Here is a 21,096-nt window from a genome sequence, read left to right as displayed (position 1 = left end):
CATTGAAAAGTGCAAGAACTTACACCGCAACAGAAAGAAAATAGACTCAAAAGAGCTAAAGAGTTGGTTCGCTTGGCCGAAAGTGGTAAACTGCCGAATTTGATTTTCTCCAATGAGAAAACATTCGTTGTCCAGCAGTTTGTAAACAAACAAAATGATCGTGTTTACTTGCCAAAGAGGTCAGCTGAAAATGTGCACCTTCGGTTGGCAACCAGAACTATAGCGCCGGCCATGGTTATTGTGTGGGCCACCATAACAGCCGATGGTCGCTCTCCGCTCGTATTGATCGACCGTGGCAGCAGAATAAATGCCGAATATTATCGCGAAAATATTCTGGAGGGTGTATTAAAGCCCTGGGCACGCAAACATTTTGGCCGCAGACCTTGGACATTGCAACAGGACTCGGCACCATCGCACTCAGCACGCGCCATCCAAGATTGGTTACAAAATGAGCTTTCTCGCTTCATTTCTAGCGCATAATGGCCACCAAAATCTCCGGATTCCAATCCGTTTTACTATTGTGTCTGGAGTATTTTGGAAAGCAAGGTTGGCACTAAAAAATACCAAAGTATCGATCATCTCAAGCAAGCGCTTCACCGGGAATGGGCCAAAATACCGCAGAGGAACATTCGGGCAGCGTTTGACGGTTTCATTGGCCGTTTGAAGGCCATAATTCGTGACCAATTCGAACAAATCAAAACTTATTCTAAAATTTGATGCCGTTTCCGACATAGATGTATATTCTTTTGAAGCGACGATTTTCATTAGAATATTGATCGTTTATTTTTTAGAGAATTTTTTTTTAATTTTACTATGGTTGTAGAGGTGACGCGTACTTCTCCTAAACAAAATCATCCTTTCCTACAAGACAAAAACATCAAGACAAGTTTAAAAGTTTTAGTCGATTTTGCTGAGAGATTGTTGACGCTTTTATGGAGAAGATTCCGAATAAGTTGGCCAATATTGTCCAATTCGCATCTGACCTTTATATAAAACATGTGCAAATTTTTGGAAATATGTGTGAGGTACCACATATAGAGGACATCTAATACAGATAAAAATATTGAACAAAAATATTCCACTATACAAAATCATAAATTTAGAGATTTTTGGTAAAGAGAAAGGCCTGGCCATTTTGTTTCGCAAGTTATAAAAATATTGGAAATATTGGAAATTGTGGCCCTTTGAGACCTAGGGTCAAAACCGTTATTTGGATGAGGCACGTTTTGGCCGTATCAAGTGATATATACCCTCTGTTGCCATATGGCTGAGAGTATAATCATGAGCATCCAAAGCCAATTTGGGTTGTAATAAAGCAGTCCCGACAGATCTTTAAAGGCACAAGTTCGCTTCTACACCATTGCAATTTTAATTTCGTATACGGCCAAGATAAGATCAAAAAAAAAAATTTATTTGGTATTGTAATGAATTAATTTTGTCACACATCAAACCTTGTAGTATCGATGAATGGTGCTCTACTTTTATTACCAAGTTCCGTTTTTGGGAATGCCCCGTTCAAAAGCAGAATTAATTGCGAAAAATAAAAATATGCACATTCGCTATTTACTACATACTCGTATTATCCGTTTATTAAAAAAATGAAAGGGATTTTATCTAAGGGAGACCATTAAAATTTGCATGAATTTTGAGAATTTTGAAACGTGACGTAAAGAAATCGGTTGGAATCACCATGGAATTTAACCTTAAGATGCAAAATCATTATTTTCAGTAGACTAATAATTAACGCTCCTTAATGTGGAGGATGGAAAAAATATCCCATGATACATTTAAAAATATCCCATAATATAAATTTTTCTATCATGACATAAAAACAAAACTATTATTGCACATAAAAATGTAGCATACTTTGAGGCAGAATCAATGAGTAATAATATTTTTCAATAAAAAAAATATATGTGCCTTTCGGTACGAAAAAAATATACAATTTTTTATATTTGTAAAATTGGAGGATCCTTGCTGGCTCTGGGTCATGTCATATATTTACTTACCATGATAAGAAATGGTCACATATGAAATTTGTACACAAAACTCAGTACAACCAATTGGTTTTAATGTGCGTAAAAATTGTCCATCTTGTATGGTGTAAACATTAACGGTGCCATCCTAAAAAAATTGAAAAGTAACCCATAACAATACCTGACGAAAAATATCGACATATTTATATATATATTTCCACTTACCAAAGATCCCGAAACCACCATATCCAGTTCTGTGTAAATAGCTACACTCGATATCGAGTCATCGTGACCATACAGTGTTGTCAAGGGTTTAGGTGAAAAACTATTTTGTGTATTAAGTTGTATAATTGACTGTAGATTTGTTTGACTAGTAAGAGCATGTACGGGTATGTTTGAAGTGGCTGGACCAGAGCTAGAATGTGAATTTTGTATGCTCCAAATAATACAGGTGCAATCACGTGACCCGGTCACCAAATAAGAACCACAATTATCCAAAGCCAAACAGGTGATTATGTCTGAAAATAAGTAGAATATAATTTTTTTGCTAAAATGGTAATATTCCAAAGATCTTCGACTTACCCAAATGCCTTGTGACAGAAGCAACAACTTTGCCCTTGTGTATACTGTAAACACGCAAAGAGTTGTCCCATATACCACCGGCATACAGAAGTTTGCCATCCGTACTAACAGCAAACATTTGGGAATGTGATGCTTGTGAGGGATGTAGGGGGCCAAAGATGCGTTTGCGGTTTCTAGATGTATTAAAGAAAAAATGTGTCAAATGTGAAATTCCCTTAAGATTATTACTTGGTACAGGAACGAAAATATTAGAACAATGACAAATCTGATGATAATCCATCAAAGTTGACATATAAACGTATCAGAAGTTGGTAACAACGGAGAATTGATTCTTTGATCATGCAAACAATCTTCAATCAACTATTTTTTTAGGTAGGTAAACAATTTTAAAAATTATACAATCAGTCTTATGCCTGCAATTGTTTTATGGATAAAATCTTTTTTGCATCTAGTTATATTCATCCGTCCGCTTGGGGCACCTAATAACACTCAAATGGTGCGCAATATTTTGAAAACTCAAAAATTTCGTATAACGCGAGGGGATCTCGCCAATATCTTATACCTCTTAGGCCACATACATTGTTATATTTCTAAAAAAGAATTTAAAATATAAGTTAAATTTATCCAAATCGGTTGACTGCAAAACTTCCAATAATTGAGTTCATCGGGATTTTTATACCCTCAGTAATATGGCTAGAGAGGGTATATACCACTTGATACGGTCAAAACGTGCCTCATCGAAATAACGGTTTTTTGTCATAGAATATTTTTAAAATAACTTCTGGGGAGAATATCCCAGTCAAAAAACAAGAGAACTGATGAGGATTTCCGAAACCCTGCCCTGCCTTACCCTCTGGTAAACATTACCATCGTTCTCCACTAATAAACAAACGTTGTTTTTACAAAAACAACAACGAAAACAACGAAGTAAGTATCCAACTCTCTACAAATTTCACACATATAAACATTTTTGCTCATACTAGATCTGTTGTAAAGATTGTACCTCACCCACAAAGGGTCACAATTTTCAATACTTTTATCTGTCATGACTTGCGAAACAAGTCAACGATTCTTTACAACTTGCTATATCTAAATATTTCTCTTAACCAGAAACCTGAAATGAATACCGAATTTAAGATTTCCCATAAAATTGGATATAAATGTTTGATTTTCTTGTAATTTTGCCCACACCAAGATTTTTATCTGTATTAGATGAAGTACGAAAATGGAATACTTCGGTCGATAATATCTGGAACATCACGCACATTTCAACATTTTCTTAAAATCATCACATATCTCATATAAAGTGAAGGAAGTAGTCGATATAGTCCAAACCTGACACGTCGCAAAATTTATATCATATTTTTGTAGGTCCGATATTGGCCCATTCCTTTTAATTTAATTATCAAACATTGGCTGAGGGTATAGATCTGTCGGCATAACCGACTGATACTTTTTAACTTGTTCACTTACAAAAGAAAAAAAAACTCAATTGGGAATTCATCCAGAATCTTGAAACTAAATTAAATCGGGACCAAAAATTATGGGAGATATACCAAATATATAAAGGCTGCAGGCAAATCTGGATCGACATAGTCATTATTTGCGTCATGCATATGATATATAATACTTGGTGTGGCTGCAGGAGCAGACAAAATCTTGACATATAATATGTGACACATCTTCGGCAATTTATTCAAATCTTGTAATAAGTTGTAGGTGGTTATATGAATTGTCTTATACTCACTTCAGATTTGTTGTTGTTGCGTCGATTTCCAATAGAAAACCTCGATCTTTATCATACGCCATCCATGAATTACAACCCAATATACATGATTTCGAAATGCTTATCAAGGTGTCGGGACTCAATTGAAGAAATGAGCGTGGCGGTGATCTGGGTGGACTTAAATAGACAATTGGATCTTTCGGAGTTGAAATCTCGCAATAGTATTGCACAACCTTGTCCAAAAACTGTGTTATATCTGGACGTTTGAGTTCAGCTCTCAGAAGTTTAAGAGTTGTTTCTTCCTGAGACAGGCGGCGTGGATGAGGTTCTCGCATCAATTGAGAAGGCACTTGGCCGAAGTTATTTATCATGCCTATAAATAAATGGAAAACACAAATGTAAACTTTTGAAACAAAACTGGTGGAAACACAACAATTACCTTCAACAGCTTCTCTTTCCACGGGATTTGTGATCTTATCCAAATCCACAGCTCCTTCATAAGAACAATAATAGAATACATTTAAGGCCTCGACGGCCTTGGGTCCTTTTTGTTTGTAGCTGATATTAAAGAGATTTGTTTACTATACTTATGTTTTGTTCCGTCTTCAAAGTTTCACTATTCTTACCCAAATATCAAATCAATCCAATGATGTAGATTTTGACTAACATATTCAGATTCCAAGGCTCTTCTATGTATGGCTATGAATTCCTCGGGCGTTGTGGCCCAAGGTGGCAGTATAACATCATCAACTTTTTCCTTGGTGATTTGCAAATGACCCAAATCAAATCTAAGGGAAATTAATAACATAAAATGAATTTTCCCTCTGTGTGGATGAATTCTATTCAATAACTTACTTATTCATATTTTTCAAAAATTCTGGAAAATAAAAGAATTCCGGTATCAATTCCTTCACATCATTGGGATTGTCCATCAGCAGTTTCCATGTCTGTGGTATGGAATGAAATTGGCGATCGGCTACATCAAATCGACCACTTTGTAATTCAATATGCAACGATGTAAAGGGTTCGACGCGCAATAAATAGTGTAGAACTCCAGCAGAATTTGAATAATGTGTACCATAATGAAATTTAGGTATAGCACCGGATGGATCTTCAAATGAGTCGTATTTTGCACGTGTTTCATCTTCATTTTTTGGATTTATCTAAAAGAGATAATATTCGCATGAGGATTAAAATGGAAAACAATGAGAACAAATTTTTTAATTGAATACATGATAAAAGCGATGACACTGTCAATATCGTTCAAAAATGTAGTGGAAACCTTGGAATTTTCGATAATAAATTATTAAAAAGTGATAGAAGTCGATCGCACAAATTTCAAGGATTACAGTATAAAATTGTAAATAGGCGGAAGAATGTTTCTTCTCTTAAATAGGAATGCTATGGGAAACTCGCAACAAGCCTTTTCACTTATGTTGAGATGCATATAGCAGAGGATTGTGAACGAGGGTTCGTGTAACGTGCTATAAAGCTAAATCAGAAAGACTGAAAGGAAGTATTAAGCGAATAGATGGAGGAAGGGGAAATCAATACTAGAGATATTCCACTAATATAATTTCCTTGTCTCTGTTGTCTTCTGGCGGTTAATGCGATTCTCACTGCTTTAGACTGAAAGCAAGTATTAAGCGAATTGAGAGAACACCGGTCTAGAGGCCACAGCTATTTTTTCAAAGATGAACCTTTCACATAAAGATAGTGAAGGGGGAATGGTGGGGTATAGGAAATCAATGCTAGAGGTACTCCGCTTAGTTTCCGGTGGTTAATGCTATGTTCACTGCTTTTGACAAATTTTGTAAATGACTTTGTTGTGGCAAACGTAAGCAAATTAATGAATGCAGCATCGGCTCTTATTATTGAATAAGGTAAAAGCAGACCTCTGGTGACCTTGAGTGTCTTATTGGATACCCAAACTTTGTGTATTCTGGTCTTATTTAGTGGATACTCAGCAAGTCATGCATTGTATTACGAGTAGAGAAAATGACTATATTTTCTTAGTTCTTTAGGAATGACTTATATCAACAGCTGCCAAGCTGCCCAAGGACGAACCCTATTGACATTGGAGATAATCGGTCAAAATTTAGATATAGCTCCAATATATATCTTCGCCCGATTTGCCTTTTATTGTGCGCAAACGTGTAATTTTAGGCCAAGTTGGATGTAATTTGGCACATATACTATAGGTTCCATAATTATGTTTGATCCGATTTTATATTTTACTCCCTCACACCCGTAAAATACTCTCCACCACAGTGACATTTGGTGTTAACTATCAGATCTAGCATAGAAGTACCTCTGCTAAATTGTATAGAGATCGGTTCAGATTTGGATATAGTTTCCATATATAATTACCCATATTCACAAATTAATGAGTAGAGACAGAGCGGACAAATTCCGAAAATACTCGTCTCTTTACCGATGGCCCAAATATCTTAGAGGACCAAAAATTGCTGTTTTGATAAAAGTTAAACATCTGACCCTCTTCGGAAAAGTCAAGGACAATGAATGCTTAAATGGCCTGGAAATGAAATGGTTGGTAATGTAGGCTGTTCTCAAACCACTCAAATCCTTGTACTTCAAATTCTCAAATACTTTCCCGTCTACTGGAAGAGAGCCACACGGCGTAATGAGCCTGGGAGTAGGGTATAAAGGATGGATCTTCAAATGTGTCCTCAAGTAATAAGGCACATAAGTGCAGAAAGTCAGGTTAATATGCATCGTTCATTGTTATGTCCAAACTCTCACGGCAATATTGATTTTACTGTGATGGTATATACAAAGTTCTTCTTGTCGAAACTACATCTGAGCAGTACTTTCGACTTTATCATAAGTTTAATATTTCTTCTTCTTTTGCATAAAATTTCTGTATGAACACAATGGACCACTGACTTCCGACAGCTGCATACGGACCGATATGAACTACAGCAGTACTTTAAATGGTCTTTTCACGGTTGTCGACCTCAAAAGTAAATAAGCTGTTTTATAATAACAGATAGCTGAGCTTACAAAATGTGGACCAACATGGTTCATCTTCAAACTCGAACTGCATATTTTTCATATTTGATATTATGACATGCCACATTTGCTTATACTTACCACGCCTATAGGCTTCGATAAATCTCTAAAAGATTTTGGATCTGTTAAATCTAAAATATCACTCGTATAATCAGCTAAAATCCATGGGAAGACTGGATATTGACTTAAATCGTTATATGAACGACCTGGAAATAGAAACAGAAATAAAATTAAATTCGGATTTTAAATAAATTTATGAATAATTATTTTTATTAAAATTACCTGCTATTGTATTCAAATACATAAGATAAATTATGAATAATTATTTTTATTGAAATTACCTGCTATTGTGTTCAAATACATAAGATATTCGAAATTCGATATTTCACGATTTACCCATCTTTGGGTCAAACCAGATTGTTTTAATAATTCCGCCGGTGATCGACCAGAGCCATAGAGAATATTAGGTGGTTGCAGACTAAGAATTTTCGAAAATATTTTATTTCGAGTCTGAAAATGAAAGAAAAAAATAGTTAATGGTGGTTAAGGAAATTTGAAAAAAGAGTATAATACAATATTTGATTTTAAATGGCAATTAAGTTGGTTATAAACTTATATTCGCACATAAAGAGTGCCAACAAAAGTATGAATTCTGAGAAAAAATAAGAATTAATAAAATTTTAATAAAAAATTAATAGCGGATTTTCTATCAACCAATTTTTGTTATTTTCATTTAAAAATAATATTTAATGTTAAAACCAGTCAAGAAAATTCAAAAGTCGTGCGACTTTGTGATACTCTACACCATTATGCATATTTAGTAGAGCTATACGAATTCATGTGAGGCAAATCATACCAATTATCATATTAAAACACTTATAATTTGAAATCGAATGGAAGCCACAGATATTTTTTCAAAGACACTCCTTTCATATAAAGATGTTGGAAGGAGGAAAGGTCAGGTTCCCCGCTAAGATAATTTCATTGCCTCTGTTGTCTTTTGGCGGTTAATGCGATGCTCAACAACCATATAATCGTTGTTGTGGAGTGCATTTTAAGGGTGTGAGTGACTTAAATGCAAATTTGGGTCAAACATTTGTATGGGACCTATTCTGAACCGATTTTTTTTTTTTTTTATCAAATTTTGCAAAATTTCTTCCAGGTTGAATTCAGTTGTTGTTACCATAATGCATTCAATTTAGGCTTATATTAAACATTTGGTGCACAATAAACTTCGAATCGGATAAAGATATGCATGGAAGCTATATTCAAATCTGAACAAATCTCGATAAAATTTTGCGAAGGTACTTTTTAGCTATATTAATATATTTTCCCGAATATTGATGTTATGGAGTGCACATTACCGCTGCGGACGACAAAAATAGCAAATCGGATTAACCCGATATGTGGGTGATTAAGCTATATCTGAACAGATTTTCACGAAGATATATATGGAAGCTATGAGATAAATAACTGCAACAACGTCAAACGCAATAATATTTACTTTTTTTTTAATTTTATTGAATGAAAGCAAAAAAACAAACGGCCAATGAAATCGTCACACGTTACCCGAATGTTGCTCTGGGATATTTTGGGCCATTTCCGGCGAAGCGCATGCTTGAGGTAATCGACACTTTGGTATTTTTAGTGCCAACCTTGCTTTCCAAAATACTCCAGACATAATATTCCAACGGATTGGTATCCGGAGATTTTGGTGGCCATTGTGCGCTGGAAATGAAGCGAGAAACCTTTTTGTAACCTTTTTGTAACAATTCTTGGGTGGCGCGTGCTGAGTGCGATGGTGCTGAGTCCTGTTGGAATGTCCAAGGTCTGCAGCCAAATTGTTTGCTTGCCCAAGGCTTTAATACACCCTTCAGAATATTTTCGCGATAATATTCGGCATTTATTCTGATGCCACGGTCGATTAATACGGGCGGAGAGCGGCCATCGAGATACAAAAGATTTATTCACATTTAAATGCTGGAGTGCACTTGTGTTTTTCCAGCCAAATATAAAGAAACCACACTATCACGCTTGAATTCCATCACGAATAACTTTTTTCTGGAAAATTCTCACCAAAATGCTCTTGTACGCTTGTAAACAATATAATGAGCTGCAGTCTGCAGCAGTCTGAAGTTGGTTACAGTTTTTTCATCTCACCCTGTATATGGAAGCTATACATACATTTTGTCCGATTATCTCCTATTTCTATAGGGTTAGTCCTTGTGTCAAACAAATGACCTGTGTAAATTTCTATCTTAATCGGCCTATAGATTTGACCTGATGGACATTCAAAGTCGACTCAGAAAGAGATTATTGATCATTATTGGAGTAGATTACGATATTGATTACGGACGAAAATTAATCCAAATTAATAGGCCCCCATTTATTTTGTTATTGAATTCCTTGAATTCATATTGCCAAAACTTACCTTTGTGGTAAAATTCAAAAAGTAACTAGTTTGATCCACTAAAAAGATTTCCAAAGCACTTCTTCTTAAATTATATTTTCTCAAATGGACTTCTCGTATCTTTTGGATGGAAAATCTAAAAGAGAAAGAAGAGAAATATTGTTGGTCGTTGCGTTTGCTACTATTTAAAAAGCGACATTTTGAATCGCAATAACATACCTGAAATCATGCTTCGAACCATCTTCAGCCGGTGGACTTAGATCGATAAATGTGAACATTGTCTGATTGACTTCAATGCGTCCCTTAACCTTGGTCATCAGTGTTATCAGTTCGCATTCCTGTGATATAACCAGCTTCTCTGTGGTATTATCCTGTTGGGATTGTTGTTCGATTGTGAGTCGCAAATCCTCCTCCAGTTGAGAGTTTTCATCGTTCGAGAGAAAATCACGAACAACAACATTTTTAATTGTCGAATCAAATTCTGGCATCTCTCTGTAATTAAAAATATACCGGTTTAGTAATTTTTAAATTTGTATAAAATAAATTCGAATTACAGACATTTATTGAAATGAAATCCATCAATATTAGGCAATATTAGATGTGTTCGACATTTTTCCTGTAATAGCTACTCGGTAACGTGTTGTGAGAGAATTTTCGATATTCAGTAAAAAGCAGTAGTCATATGTAAAACTACTTTTTATACATTAATGTAAAGTATTTTTATAACATAAGGCGCTTTAAGGCGCTTCGAACTATTTGTTGTCTGAGAGGAAATTCTGTACAGCATATGTTGATGAATTCTTAGTATAAGTGTAACATAAATATATGTATACCATATGGCATTGTACACAATATATATTTCATACAGTATAAATCTGCTACAACAGAGTTCATTTTAGAGTGTGAAAAAAAAAACAAGTAAAAAAGTATTTGGCGGTTTTGCCGACAGGTGTATACCCTTAGCCAATGTTCGATTATTTAAATATGTTTTGACTTCTGTTATGATTGTTCAAACTATTGACCCTCTATGGAGTAAGTTCCTAAGGAATGGGTAAATATTGTCCATTTCGTATCGGACCAAAATAAATATGATATAAATATTGCGAAATGCAGGTTTTGGAATATATCGACTACTTCCTTCACTTTTTATGAGATATGTGATGATTTTTAGAAAATTTTGTATTCTATTTTCATACTTCATATAATAAAGAAAAAATATTGGTATGGGCAAAATAACAAGAAAATCGAACATTTATATACAATTTTTCTGGAATCAAAATTTCCATATAAATTCTCAGTTGGATGCTAATTTCGCTTTATTTAAGCGTTTTTCAAAATTTTGAACCCTATGTGGGGGAGGTACCAGGAGAAGTCGTCCGATCTCTACCATCTTTATAACAGATCTTGACCCCTTGTGGAGGAGGTACCAGAAGGAGTGTACCGATGTATTCCACCTTAATACCAGACATTGGGTCAACAAAATTATTGGGATGTGTGAAATTTGAAGACAACCGGACTCTTAAATCACATTGCAAAAATGGATAATATCGGTCCACTCCATGAAGTGCCTCCCTCCACAAAGGGTCAACATTTTGAATAATTTTAATTTTTTTAAAATGTGATTCTTACATCATCGATTGCCTTAAAATTTCACACATCCCAACATTTTTAAAAATTCAAGGTCTGGTGTAAAGATGGAATATATCGGTACACTCCTTCTGGTACCTCCCCCACAAAGGGTAAACAATTTGAGGGTCGAAATTTTGAATATCCATTAAGCACATAAAACGCGAAACTAACATCCGATTCTATTTAGACTTGGCATATCTAAAAACTGTCATAAAATCCGGAATAAGCATCCGGATCTCTACTACTAACACAAGATTGGCCGTGAAGATGGCATATAACTTCCTACTCCTGTTGGTACCTCCCCCACAAAGGGTCAAAAATTTGAGTAACAATGAAGCTCATAAAACGAGACACTAACATCCGATTTCATTCAGACTTGGTACATCTCAAAATTTCCATCAACACAAAATAGGTTATACATATGGTAGAGATCGGACTATTTCGTTTGATACATCCCCTACAAATGTCCTATTTCCTTCAAATTTTGAATACACCAATATTTTTATCTGTATTAGATGAGGTATGAAAATGATATACTTCTGTTACATCAGGAAAAAATTTCACGTTTTCCAAAAATTTTCACATATCTTTTATAAAGTAGTTGATATAGTCCAAGTGTGGCACGCTGAAATATTTTTATCAGTCGTAGGTCAGATACGAATTCGGAACTTCTTCCATAAATGGTCAACAGCTTAAATAATCATAACTTAGGGCTGGGGGTATACATCTGTCGGCAAACCCGAGTGATACTATTTTACTTGTTGCCAATCACAATTAACTATATTGAAATAAATAACAAGGAATTTTGAAAACTCTAATTCTTGTAATGTTTCACTTACTTGGCATCGTAATGATTTGTGGCGTTGTCGCGCAACTTTGATGCATTCTCATGTTTATTTGGATACAGTTGGGGTTCCAATTTTAGACGCATTCGTGCCACATTTTCATGATTCGATAGAGTCCAGTATTCTTCTATTGGTGTTCTGAAATAAAACAATTTGCGTTAAATATTAGTTTTCTAAAAAATTCACAAAAAAATAATAATATATAAATAAATAAAACAAGTTAAAAAGCAGTAAGTTCGGCCGGGGCGAACTTTGAATACTCTCCACCATTTGGATCGAATTTGGAAATAAAATCCTGGAAAAAAACTTTGGTAAAATTAAATAAAAATACCGAATATTACTGTTATATTGGTGCCTATACGACGTGGACCCACACAGGCATTATTTGTCATAAGTCATTATCAAATTCAAATTCGGAACTTGAAATAAACGGTGAATAATGTAGCTAAAATCATCAAAATATAGAATACATGGAGGTACCGTTATATCGGAGCTGTGCGAAGACCGGAACCTACGTAGACAATTTTTTGTCATATTCTGTAGCATCCATTACGAACTTCAAATACGACATTTCAATCAATTTCGGTGAGTATTGTACCTAAACTCGTCAAAATACCGAATATAGGGAGGTACTGGTATATAGGGCCTATACGAAGACCTGGACCTGCATAGACAATTTCTGTCACAGACTGGAGTTTCCATTACGAACTCTAAATGCGTAATTTGAAAAAATTTTGGTGAATAATGTCGCTAAAATCATCAAAATACCAAATATCGGGAGGTACAGTTATATGGGGGCTATACGAAGACGTGGACCTGCACAGACAATTTTCTGTCTTACAAACGGAATGACAAAGTTAATATACCCTCCATAGTATGGTGGAGGGTATAAAAGTAATGAAATGTGTATCCATCTATATAAATATTAATTTAATTAAATTTACACACTTTATAACCATTACAGCGGAGTTGAGTCTAATTTAGACAGACTTAGACTCTAGAATAACTTCAACTTTAGCTAAGTAAGAATTGGCCAGGATATTTGGTCCTCGTGTTCAGGACAGAACGAGTCTAAGCCAAAACCAATAATAAATTGCCACACATAAAGTTCGTATCTTTGACATATATCTGGTCTCATAATACTAACCCCCTTCTTTAGATGAAAAAGATGCAACCAACTTCAGACTGCTGTCATTTCTAAGCCACTCGCCCGACAGCTGTCGTTGGCTATCGTTAGCACTCCAGCATTTAAATGTGAATAAACCTTTTGTGTGTCGTACCATCGCTCGTTACCGTGATACTGGTAGCGTAGACCGACGTCAAGAAAGTGGACGGAAGAAAACAGCAACTTCAGCACATGGATCGAAAAATAAAGAAGCGACTTGATCGAAACCCGCGTCGCAGTGGCCCAAAAATGCTGAAAATTTTCTGGAGGGTGTATTAGAGCCTTGGGCACACCAATATTTTGGCCGCAGACCTTGGACATTCCAACAGGACTGAGCACCATCGCACTCAAGCACGCGCCGTCCAAGAATGGTTACAAAATCAGGTTCCTCGCTTCTTTTCCAGCGCACAATGGCCACCAAAATCTCCGGATACCAATCCGTTGTACTATTGTGTCTGGAGTATTTTGGAAAGCAAGATTGGCACTAAAAAATGTCAAAGTGTCGATCACTACGAGCAAGCGCTTCGCCGGGAATGGACCAAAATACCGCAGAACAACATTCGGGCATTTCAGACATTTTTCTTTCATTCAATAAAATTTAAAAAAAATTAAAAATTAAGGAGTTTAACTCTGTCGCAGTTTTTTATCTCACCCTGTATGTTTCTTTGCGTTGTCGAAAAAAGAATCAATGAATTTCTATTAAAATTTGTGTGACAAACAAAATGAATGTCAAAAGGTGCATATGGAGATCCATGTCGTCGTATACACCCCAATATAACGGCTATATTCGGTATTTTTAAGATGTTAACAGAATTTCTAACGGGTTTTATTTTTGTGAATAATTCCAAATTCGATCCAAATGGTGTAGGGTGTTCAAAGGTCGGCCAGGCCGAACTTAATGCTTTTTTACTTGTTTAGTGCTGAGCCGTGTTATTATGTTTTCTAATTTTTGTTTATGGCCATATCAAACATTTTTTTAATTAACATTTTAGGAATTTTTTGTTTGTAATGTACATCCCCCCATGTTTTGAAAAAAATAAGTATTGAAGTTTTTTTTTGGTAATAAAAAAGATTTATTTAACAATTTGTTTAATAATTATCAATGTCTTGGTCATAATAGGTGATGAAAGTAATTTTACAACGACACGACAATGATTCAACTTGGGTAAGTATTTACAAATGAAAAGCCGTTCGACCGCTGCAATCAACAATGTCTCAGTGCACTCAATCTCTGGGCCCATGGCAATGACGGGCTAACACCCAATGCCGAGCACTCAACTGATCTGGATATGTGGCAGCCCTGCATGGCATAGAACGATGATAACCGAAGAGAGAAGAACAAAAATTCAAAACATAAAACAAAAAAATAGTTGTGGCAAAATTTGAGTTAATTTCCTAAAGGTACTGGAGTGGAGTCTGACGAGGTGTGCCATGGCGTGCATCACTTCTATCACTACTATTGGTCAAGCGAGGAGTGTGGCAACTTGTGTTTAGGCAACAATGGGAGCGGCAAAGGCGGTCTTGGCAACGACTGGAGCTGGGGCGGCAACGACGGGGGCCGCAGCAGCAACGGGCACATCCTTTTGGACAACAGCGTTGAAACCGTTGACATCATCGGCGTAGTAGTTGACGGTACGGCGAGAACCATCGGGTTCGATGAGGGAGTAGGAGCCACGGACAACACCACCATCACGGGTCTCTTCTTGGGTCTTGGAGTCACCGGTCAAAGTGTCTTGGACATTGTAGGCGTATTGGTATTGGGGATGAGCATCGACAACTTCGGGCTCAACGAGGGCAGCCTTGGCAACAACGGGGGCAGCCAAAGGAGCAGCTACAGCCTTGGCGACAACGGGGGCTGGGGCAGCAGCAACAACGGGAGCTGGGGCAGCGGCTACAACTGGGGCTGGGGCAGCAGCGAAGGTCTTGGCAACCAAGGGAGCGGCGGCAAAGGTCTTAGCGACGGGAGCAGCAACATAGGGAGCTGGGGCAGCGCTGTAGACAGCGGCGGGAGCAGCAAAAGCTGGGGCAGCAGCGAAGGTCTTGGTTACCAAGGGAGCTGAGTAGGCAGCTGGGGCGGCATAGTAAGGAGCAGCAGCATAGGGAGCAGCGGCATAGGTAGCGGCAGCAACGGGAGCGGCGGCATAGGGAGCAGCAGCGAAGGTGGTGTAGGGAGCAGCTACGGGAGCTAAACCGGCATTAGCAGAGATAGCCAAAGTAGAGGCAACAGCGGCAACCTAGATCGGAAGTTAAGGACCGTCATGAAAAAAGTCTTTCTTTTCAGGAGGGCTATCTCCCCCAAGCTTCGAATACTTACGGCGAACGATTTCATTGTTAGGCTTGGGTTATTTTTGGGGGTTTGTTATCACTGTCGGTTGTTTAAAATTGAACTGACATACCGTTACCAAATTCGTTTGGCTATTTATATTGGTCCGCAGACGTATTGTGGTGATTCGCTTCGGAAAGGGAAATCCATCCGTATGCATGACAGAGGATGGAAGGTACGATGGACAACACATAATACCCCTGACGAATTCTTTATGAGCGACCCTCAAACTATTCACCTGCTATACGTGTCGCCCCTCTACTCCCCTCTTTCCAGCATAAAGTCACACCACAACAGAAGCCAGCAGTAAAACTGTTGTTGTTGCTATTATCGAAAAAAAAAAACCAAATTCATGGTTGCACTAAATTTCCAAATTGTTTTTGTTGTTCTAAGCGAAGGCGGCCGAAGAAGAGTCGTACTTTTTTTCGGGGGTATTTAATATTAATTTTAATTTTATTCATTTAAACATTTGAAGGCAAGTCAACCGCATTTGCGAGCAATGCGAAGACACAATTTTGGACAAACATAAATTCTTGGCACGTAAATCGGGTAAGACGACTGCGGCTGCGCCGTATATGGCCATATTAGCAAGAAGACATCATGGCTTGCAGTTGAAGCTCCCCTCGACCTCGTAAAGTTAGTCTTATAATAAACAAATAGTTTGCTCTTGTATTTAGTGTTGTTCTTGTTGTTTGTTGTTACTGCCAATGAAAGTGAAGACGCCTGCCAATAATTACAATTCCGAACTCATCGCCGTTAACACTTCGCCTCGAATCGAACATATCGAATAAATACTCATTGACGTGTTGTTGGTGTCAATGGAGGAGGTTGGTGGTATTGATTGACGATTTCTTAATTGTGTTACTGTTGCTGGTGTTGCTGTTTTTTTTTTTAATTTCAATATGAAATCAATAAAATTTTGTATTTAGCTCAGTATTCAAACACTGGGCGATCGTTGCAATTAAATTGTCATTGCACAGAAACGTGAAATAATTTGTGTGTGAGAGCTTTGTTGTTGTTCGCTTCTATTCTTGTAGAGGTAGAAGCTTCCTTATTTCTAATTCTAAATATAAATGACAGACAATGGTTCCGCAGTACTTCGTCTGCATCTAAAGTCATGTTTGTTTTTGATGATTTTTTTTATTAAGCTTCCTTTTCCATAAAAGGGAAATCCATTGTTTTCTATGTTCTATGTTGTTTGAAGCGTGGCGTGGCTACTGAAACTTCTGAGGAGGAGCTATAATTAAACATCAGTTACAAAGTATCAGTCGGATTTTGCCGACGGATGTATACCTTTGTCCGTTTATGAAAATATATTTTGGTATCCGTATATCTTATTCATCATGTTAAGCCGTTATGGGGGAGGTTGTCCAACTCTTCTTTGATATATGTCTGATATAAAAAATTCATTCACAATACATATCTTGTGGAGGTAAAATTAAGGTATACCAGGTTTTAATGGAATCGCTGACTTGTTTTGCAAATTACGAGAGATTTTAGTATTATCCACAATTAATTTGAAATCGGATATAAATATATATGGGAGCTATATCCAAAGCGGAACCGATCTCGATAAAATTTGGCAAAGATATTTCTGAGCTCTATTTGATATATTTCCCTGAATATCGTTGTTACGGAGTGCATATTACGGCTGTGGGTAACAAATATAACAAATCGGATGAACAGTATATATATGGGAGCTATAGCTATATCTGAACCGATCTTCACCAAATTTGACATACTAGCTTCTAGACTCAATTCGGTCGTAAGTGCCAAATTTCATCCCATTTGGGCAAATATTAGACGTTTGGTGCACAATAAAAGGTAAATCGTTCGAAGTTATATATGGGAGCTATATCCAAATCTGAACCGATCTCGATAAAATTTAGCAAATGTATTTTTAAGCTGTATTTGATATATTTCTCCAAATATTCTTGTTACAGAGTGCATATTACGGCTGCGGAGGACAAAAATAACAAATCGGATGAACAATATATATGGGAGCTATAGCTATATCTGAACCGATTTCGATCAAATTTCGCATACTTCTTTTCAGGTCCAATATGATCGTACGTGCAAAATTCCATACTATTCGGACTGATATTACACGTTTGGTGCACAAAAAAGGCAAATCGGACGAAGATATGTATGGAAGCTATATCTAAATTTTGACCGATTATCTCCAATTTCAATAGGGTTCGTCCTTGGGCCAAACAAATGATTTGTGCAAAATTTCATCTGGATAGGACAAATAAATTCGAACTGTACTATGTTTACAAAAATACATGGACTGACGGACGGACGGACATGCATAAATCGACTCAGATCACCAAAAGGAACTATGGGTCTATCTCGTTTCCTTTTACCTGTTACAAACAAATGCACAAAGACATAATACCCTGACCACCTTGTGGTGTAGGGTATAAAACATTTGTGATCGTTTGTGGGAGAGGTACCACAAGGGTAGGGCCGATATCCACCATCTTCACACAATACCTTGTGTTAGTGGAAATATTGGGATGTGTGAAATTTTAAAAGGGTCAGATGCTTATTTCACATTTTATGAGAGATATAATTATTCAAAAATTTGACCCGTTGTGGGGGAGGTACCAGAAGGCGTTGTCCGATCTCTACCATCTTTATAACAGATCTTGTGTTGATGGATATATTGTGATCTACCAAGTCTGAATGGAATCAGATGTTAATTGCGCCTTTAATGAGCTTCATGGATATTCAAAACTTTGACCCCTTGTGGGGCAGGTACCAGAAGGAATGGTCCGATCAGTACCATCTTTATGACACATCTTGTGTTGGTAGAAATATTGAGATGTGCCAATGGAATCTGATTGGAATGGAATCCTGATGTTAGTTTCGTGTTTTATGAGCTTTTTGGATATTCAGAATTTTGATCCGTTTTGGGTGAGGTACCAGAAGAAGTCAAAATCTTGACCTTTTTTGGTGGAAGTACTTGGTGGAGTGGACCGATATTGTCCATTTTCTTAGTAAATTTTAATTATAACTATATTTAAAATCTTCAGACTTATTTAAATCGTTATAAACGTGGAGTCGGAATAAACTTGGACAAATTTTCAGAATTTTTTGGTTAAATTATTTTTTTACTAATTATGAAATTTATCTAAACAATTAGATTGTTTAGTTTTTTTTCATACGTTCCCATACACTGTGCGGCTTCAACGTCAATGTTTGAAACTGGTATTTAGCATTTTATGGCTCCATGTTCGAAAAACGTGATTGGGTTTTTGGAAAGTCTACTGTTTTAAAAAAATTAAAACTTCACATTTATTGCACTCGTAATCAGAGCAAAATGCCAGTCGTATTTTAAAGAATTCCACCAATAATCATTTGGAATATTTGATTTCAATAGTTTCAGAACTTTTGAGAGACAATTTTCTTTAATTTGGGAACAAATAATATTTACTTAATCAGGTATTTTATAATTATTAATTAAATCTATAAAGCCTACAGCTTGTTTAATTAAAAACGGTGGAAAACGAAAGAGAGGAGTTTGGAACCTCGTTCCTATGAACCTCGTTCCATAGGACGACATTTCAACATTTTAGGTACTATTAAGTGTTAAAATTCTCTTAAAACGGAAATTGAAAATTTTCAAAAAAAAAAAAAAAAAAAAAAAAAAACATTCGAAAAATACCGCACAAATGAAAACCTTTATATGGAAGGCTATACAATGACGTGGTGCTGGATAGGTATTTTTTTGTCATAGGCTGTAGTAACGATAATGTCGCTAATATCATCAAAATACCGAATAAAGTAAGGTACTGTTGTATGGGAGCTACGAAATGTGAACCTGCATAGACAATTTTCCCTCATACGTTGTAGTACCCATTACGAACTTCAAACAAGAAATTTGACGCAATTCAGGTGAATAATGTCGCAAAAATCCTGGAAATATCGAATATCTCGGGGTAGCGTTAGACGTAGACCTATATAGGCAATTCTCTTCCAGGGGGTAAAGTACTCACAGTGTGAATTTTCAGGCTATTCCATTGAAAATCATCAATGTACCGATCGGGGGGCTCCATTGTATTGGGGCTATACGATATTGTGGACCTATATAAAAAATTCTCTTTCAGGGGGGAGGGTACTCACAGAGAACTAGAATTTTAGACAATGCCATTGAAAAATGTGACTATAATCATTAAAATACCGAAAGTCGGGAGGTACAGTTATATGGGGGATATACAATATCGTGAACCTATATAGACAATTTATTTTCAGGGGGTAAAGTAGTCACGAAGAACTCCTTGTGTATAATTTCAGACAATTCCATTGAAAAATGTGGTTAAAATCATGCAAATACCGAATTTCGGGGGTACCGTTATATGGGGGATTTACGATATCGAAGTCCGATATAGCCCATCGTTGAAATTGAACTGCCTGCAGACAAAAGACAGACCGGTGCAAAATTTTAGCTTCCTATTTTTATTCGTCGGATAGGGCTAAATCGTCTCAGAATTTTACTCTGATCAAGTTTATGCAAAATTCTCCTAAAAATATAATTTTAGAAGAATGAAGTCGAAAAAGATTTTTTGTCAAATTCAACAAAGACAATTCTTTCCGACAATTGTTTATGCGAATAATTGTTAAACAAACTGTTAACCTTTTGTGGGAGTTATCAGAAAGAGTGGACCGACATATCCCATTTTTACATTAAATCTATTGTTGATTGAAAAAAAAATCGCTGGCTTTTTCGCAAGTATAAGGGTTATAATTACTCCAAATGTTTACCTCTTGCGGGGAAGGTACCAGAAAAGGGCCGATAAATTCTATATTAATATCAGATCTCTGGTTGGTATAACTAGCATGAATGAGTGAACCGATATGTCCATCTCCGAACTCTATATAAGTTTAATAACATAGCGATGTACAAAGTTTGGACGAAATCGAATACCCCTGCCAACCAGACAGACAGACAGAGGTAAGAACGCCGCTAGATCGACAAATGCCTTGCCAAATGTCTTGAAACGTAGGTCGTCCAAAGAGACTTAGGGTGTAAACACGTTATTTCGATTAGGAACGGTTTGGCCGTCTCAAATGATATATTCCCCCTGTAGCCATTAAGAATCTCGGTGTATATGTCACAAGACTATTAATGGAAAAGGAAAACACCAATACTATGCTATAATTATTTTAATTTTTATATCCTCAGCCATATGGCTACAGAGGGTATAAATAATTGATATATACCAAAACATGCCTCAACGAAATAACGATTTTAGACCCTAGGTCTCTTTGAACCAAATCCGTTTCAGGTCATTTGGAGTCGATCTAGCGATGTCGGTCCGTCCGTCTGTCTGTCTGTCTGGCTGATCAGAACGATAACTCTCGAAGGGAGTATCCGATTTGATCCAAACTTGGTACATCGTAA

General features: G+C 36.5%; 2 protein-coding genes across 3 annotated transcripts in view; both read right to left on the bottom strand.

Moving 5' to 3' along the window:
* The window catches only part of LOC101896440 (neurobeachin-like protein 1), a 147,832-nt gene that overhangs the window by 15,762 nt on the left and 110,974 nt on the right, over positions 1 to 21,096 (bottom strand). For both annotated transcript variants that reach the window (XM_005176695.4, XM_011297952.3), the window contains 12 exons: positions 12,196 to 12,339; positions 9,947 to 10,219; positions 9,749 to 9,863; positions 7,659 to 7,827; positions 7,399 to 7,523; positions 5,140 to 5,447; positions 4,911 to 5,072; positions 4,724 to 4,842; positions 4,306 to 4,657; positions 2,559 to 2,731; positions 2,202 to 2,494; positions 2,010 to 2,124 (listed from right to left, as the gene is read on the bottom strand). In XM_005176695.4, coding sequence (XP_005176752.2) covers positions 2,010 to 2,124; positions 2,202 to 2,494; positions 2,559 to 2,731; positions 4,306 to 4,657; positions 4,724 to 4,842; positions 4,911 to 5,072; positions 5,140 to 5,447; positions 7,399 to 7,523; positions 7,659 to 7,827; positions 9,749 to 9,863; positions 9,947 to 10,219; positions 12,196 to 12,339 — 2,348 coding nt within the window. The remainder of the gene's footprint in view (positions 1 to 2,009; positions 2,125 to 2,201; positions 2,495 to 2,558; positions 2,732 to 4,305; positions 4,658 to 4,723; positions 4,843 to 4,910; positions 5,073 to 5,139; positions 5,448 to 7,398; positions 7,524 to 7,658; positions 7,828 to 9,748; positions 9,864 to 9,946; positions 10,220 to 12,195; positions 12,340 to 21,096) is intronic.
* Positions 14,416 to 16,394, bottom strand: LOC101887773 (cuticle protein 21). The gene is made up of 2 exons (XM_005176734.4): positions 15,681 to 16,394; positions 14,416 to 15,600 (listed from the first exon to the last, which is right to left on the bottom strand). The coding sequence occupies exons 1-2, from the start codon at positions 15,693 to 15,695 to the stop codon at positions 14,857 to 14,859; spliced, it is 759 nt and encodes a 252-aa protein (XP_005176791.1). The 5' UTR covers positions 15,696 to 16,394; the 3' UTR covers positions 14,416 to 14,856.

The sequence above is a fragment of the Musca domestica genome, unplaced genomic scaffold, assembly GCF_030504385.1.
Source record: "Musca domestica strain aabys unplaced genomic scaffold, Musca_domestica.polishedcontigs.V.1.1 29, whole genome shotgun sequence".
NCBI classification, from domain to species: Eukaryota; Metazoa; Arthropoda; class Insecta; order Diptera; family Muscidae; genus Musca; species Musca domestica.
Note: the sequence above shows the minus strand (reverse complement) of the source record. Positions and strands in the feature narration are given on the sequence as shown.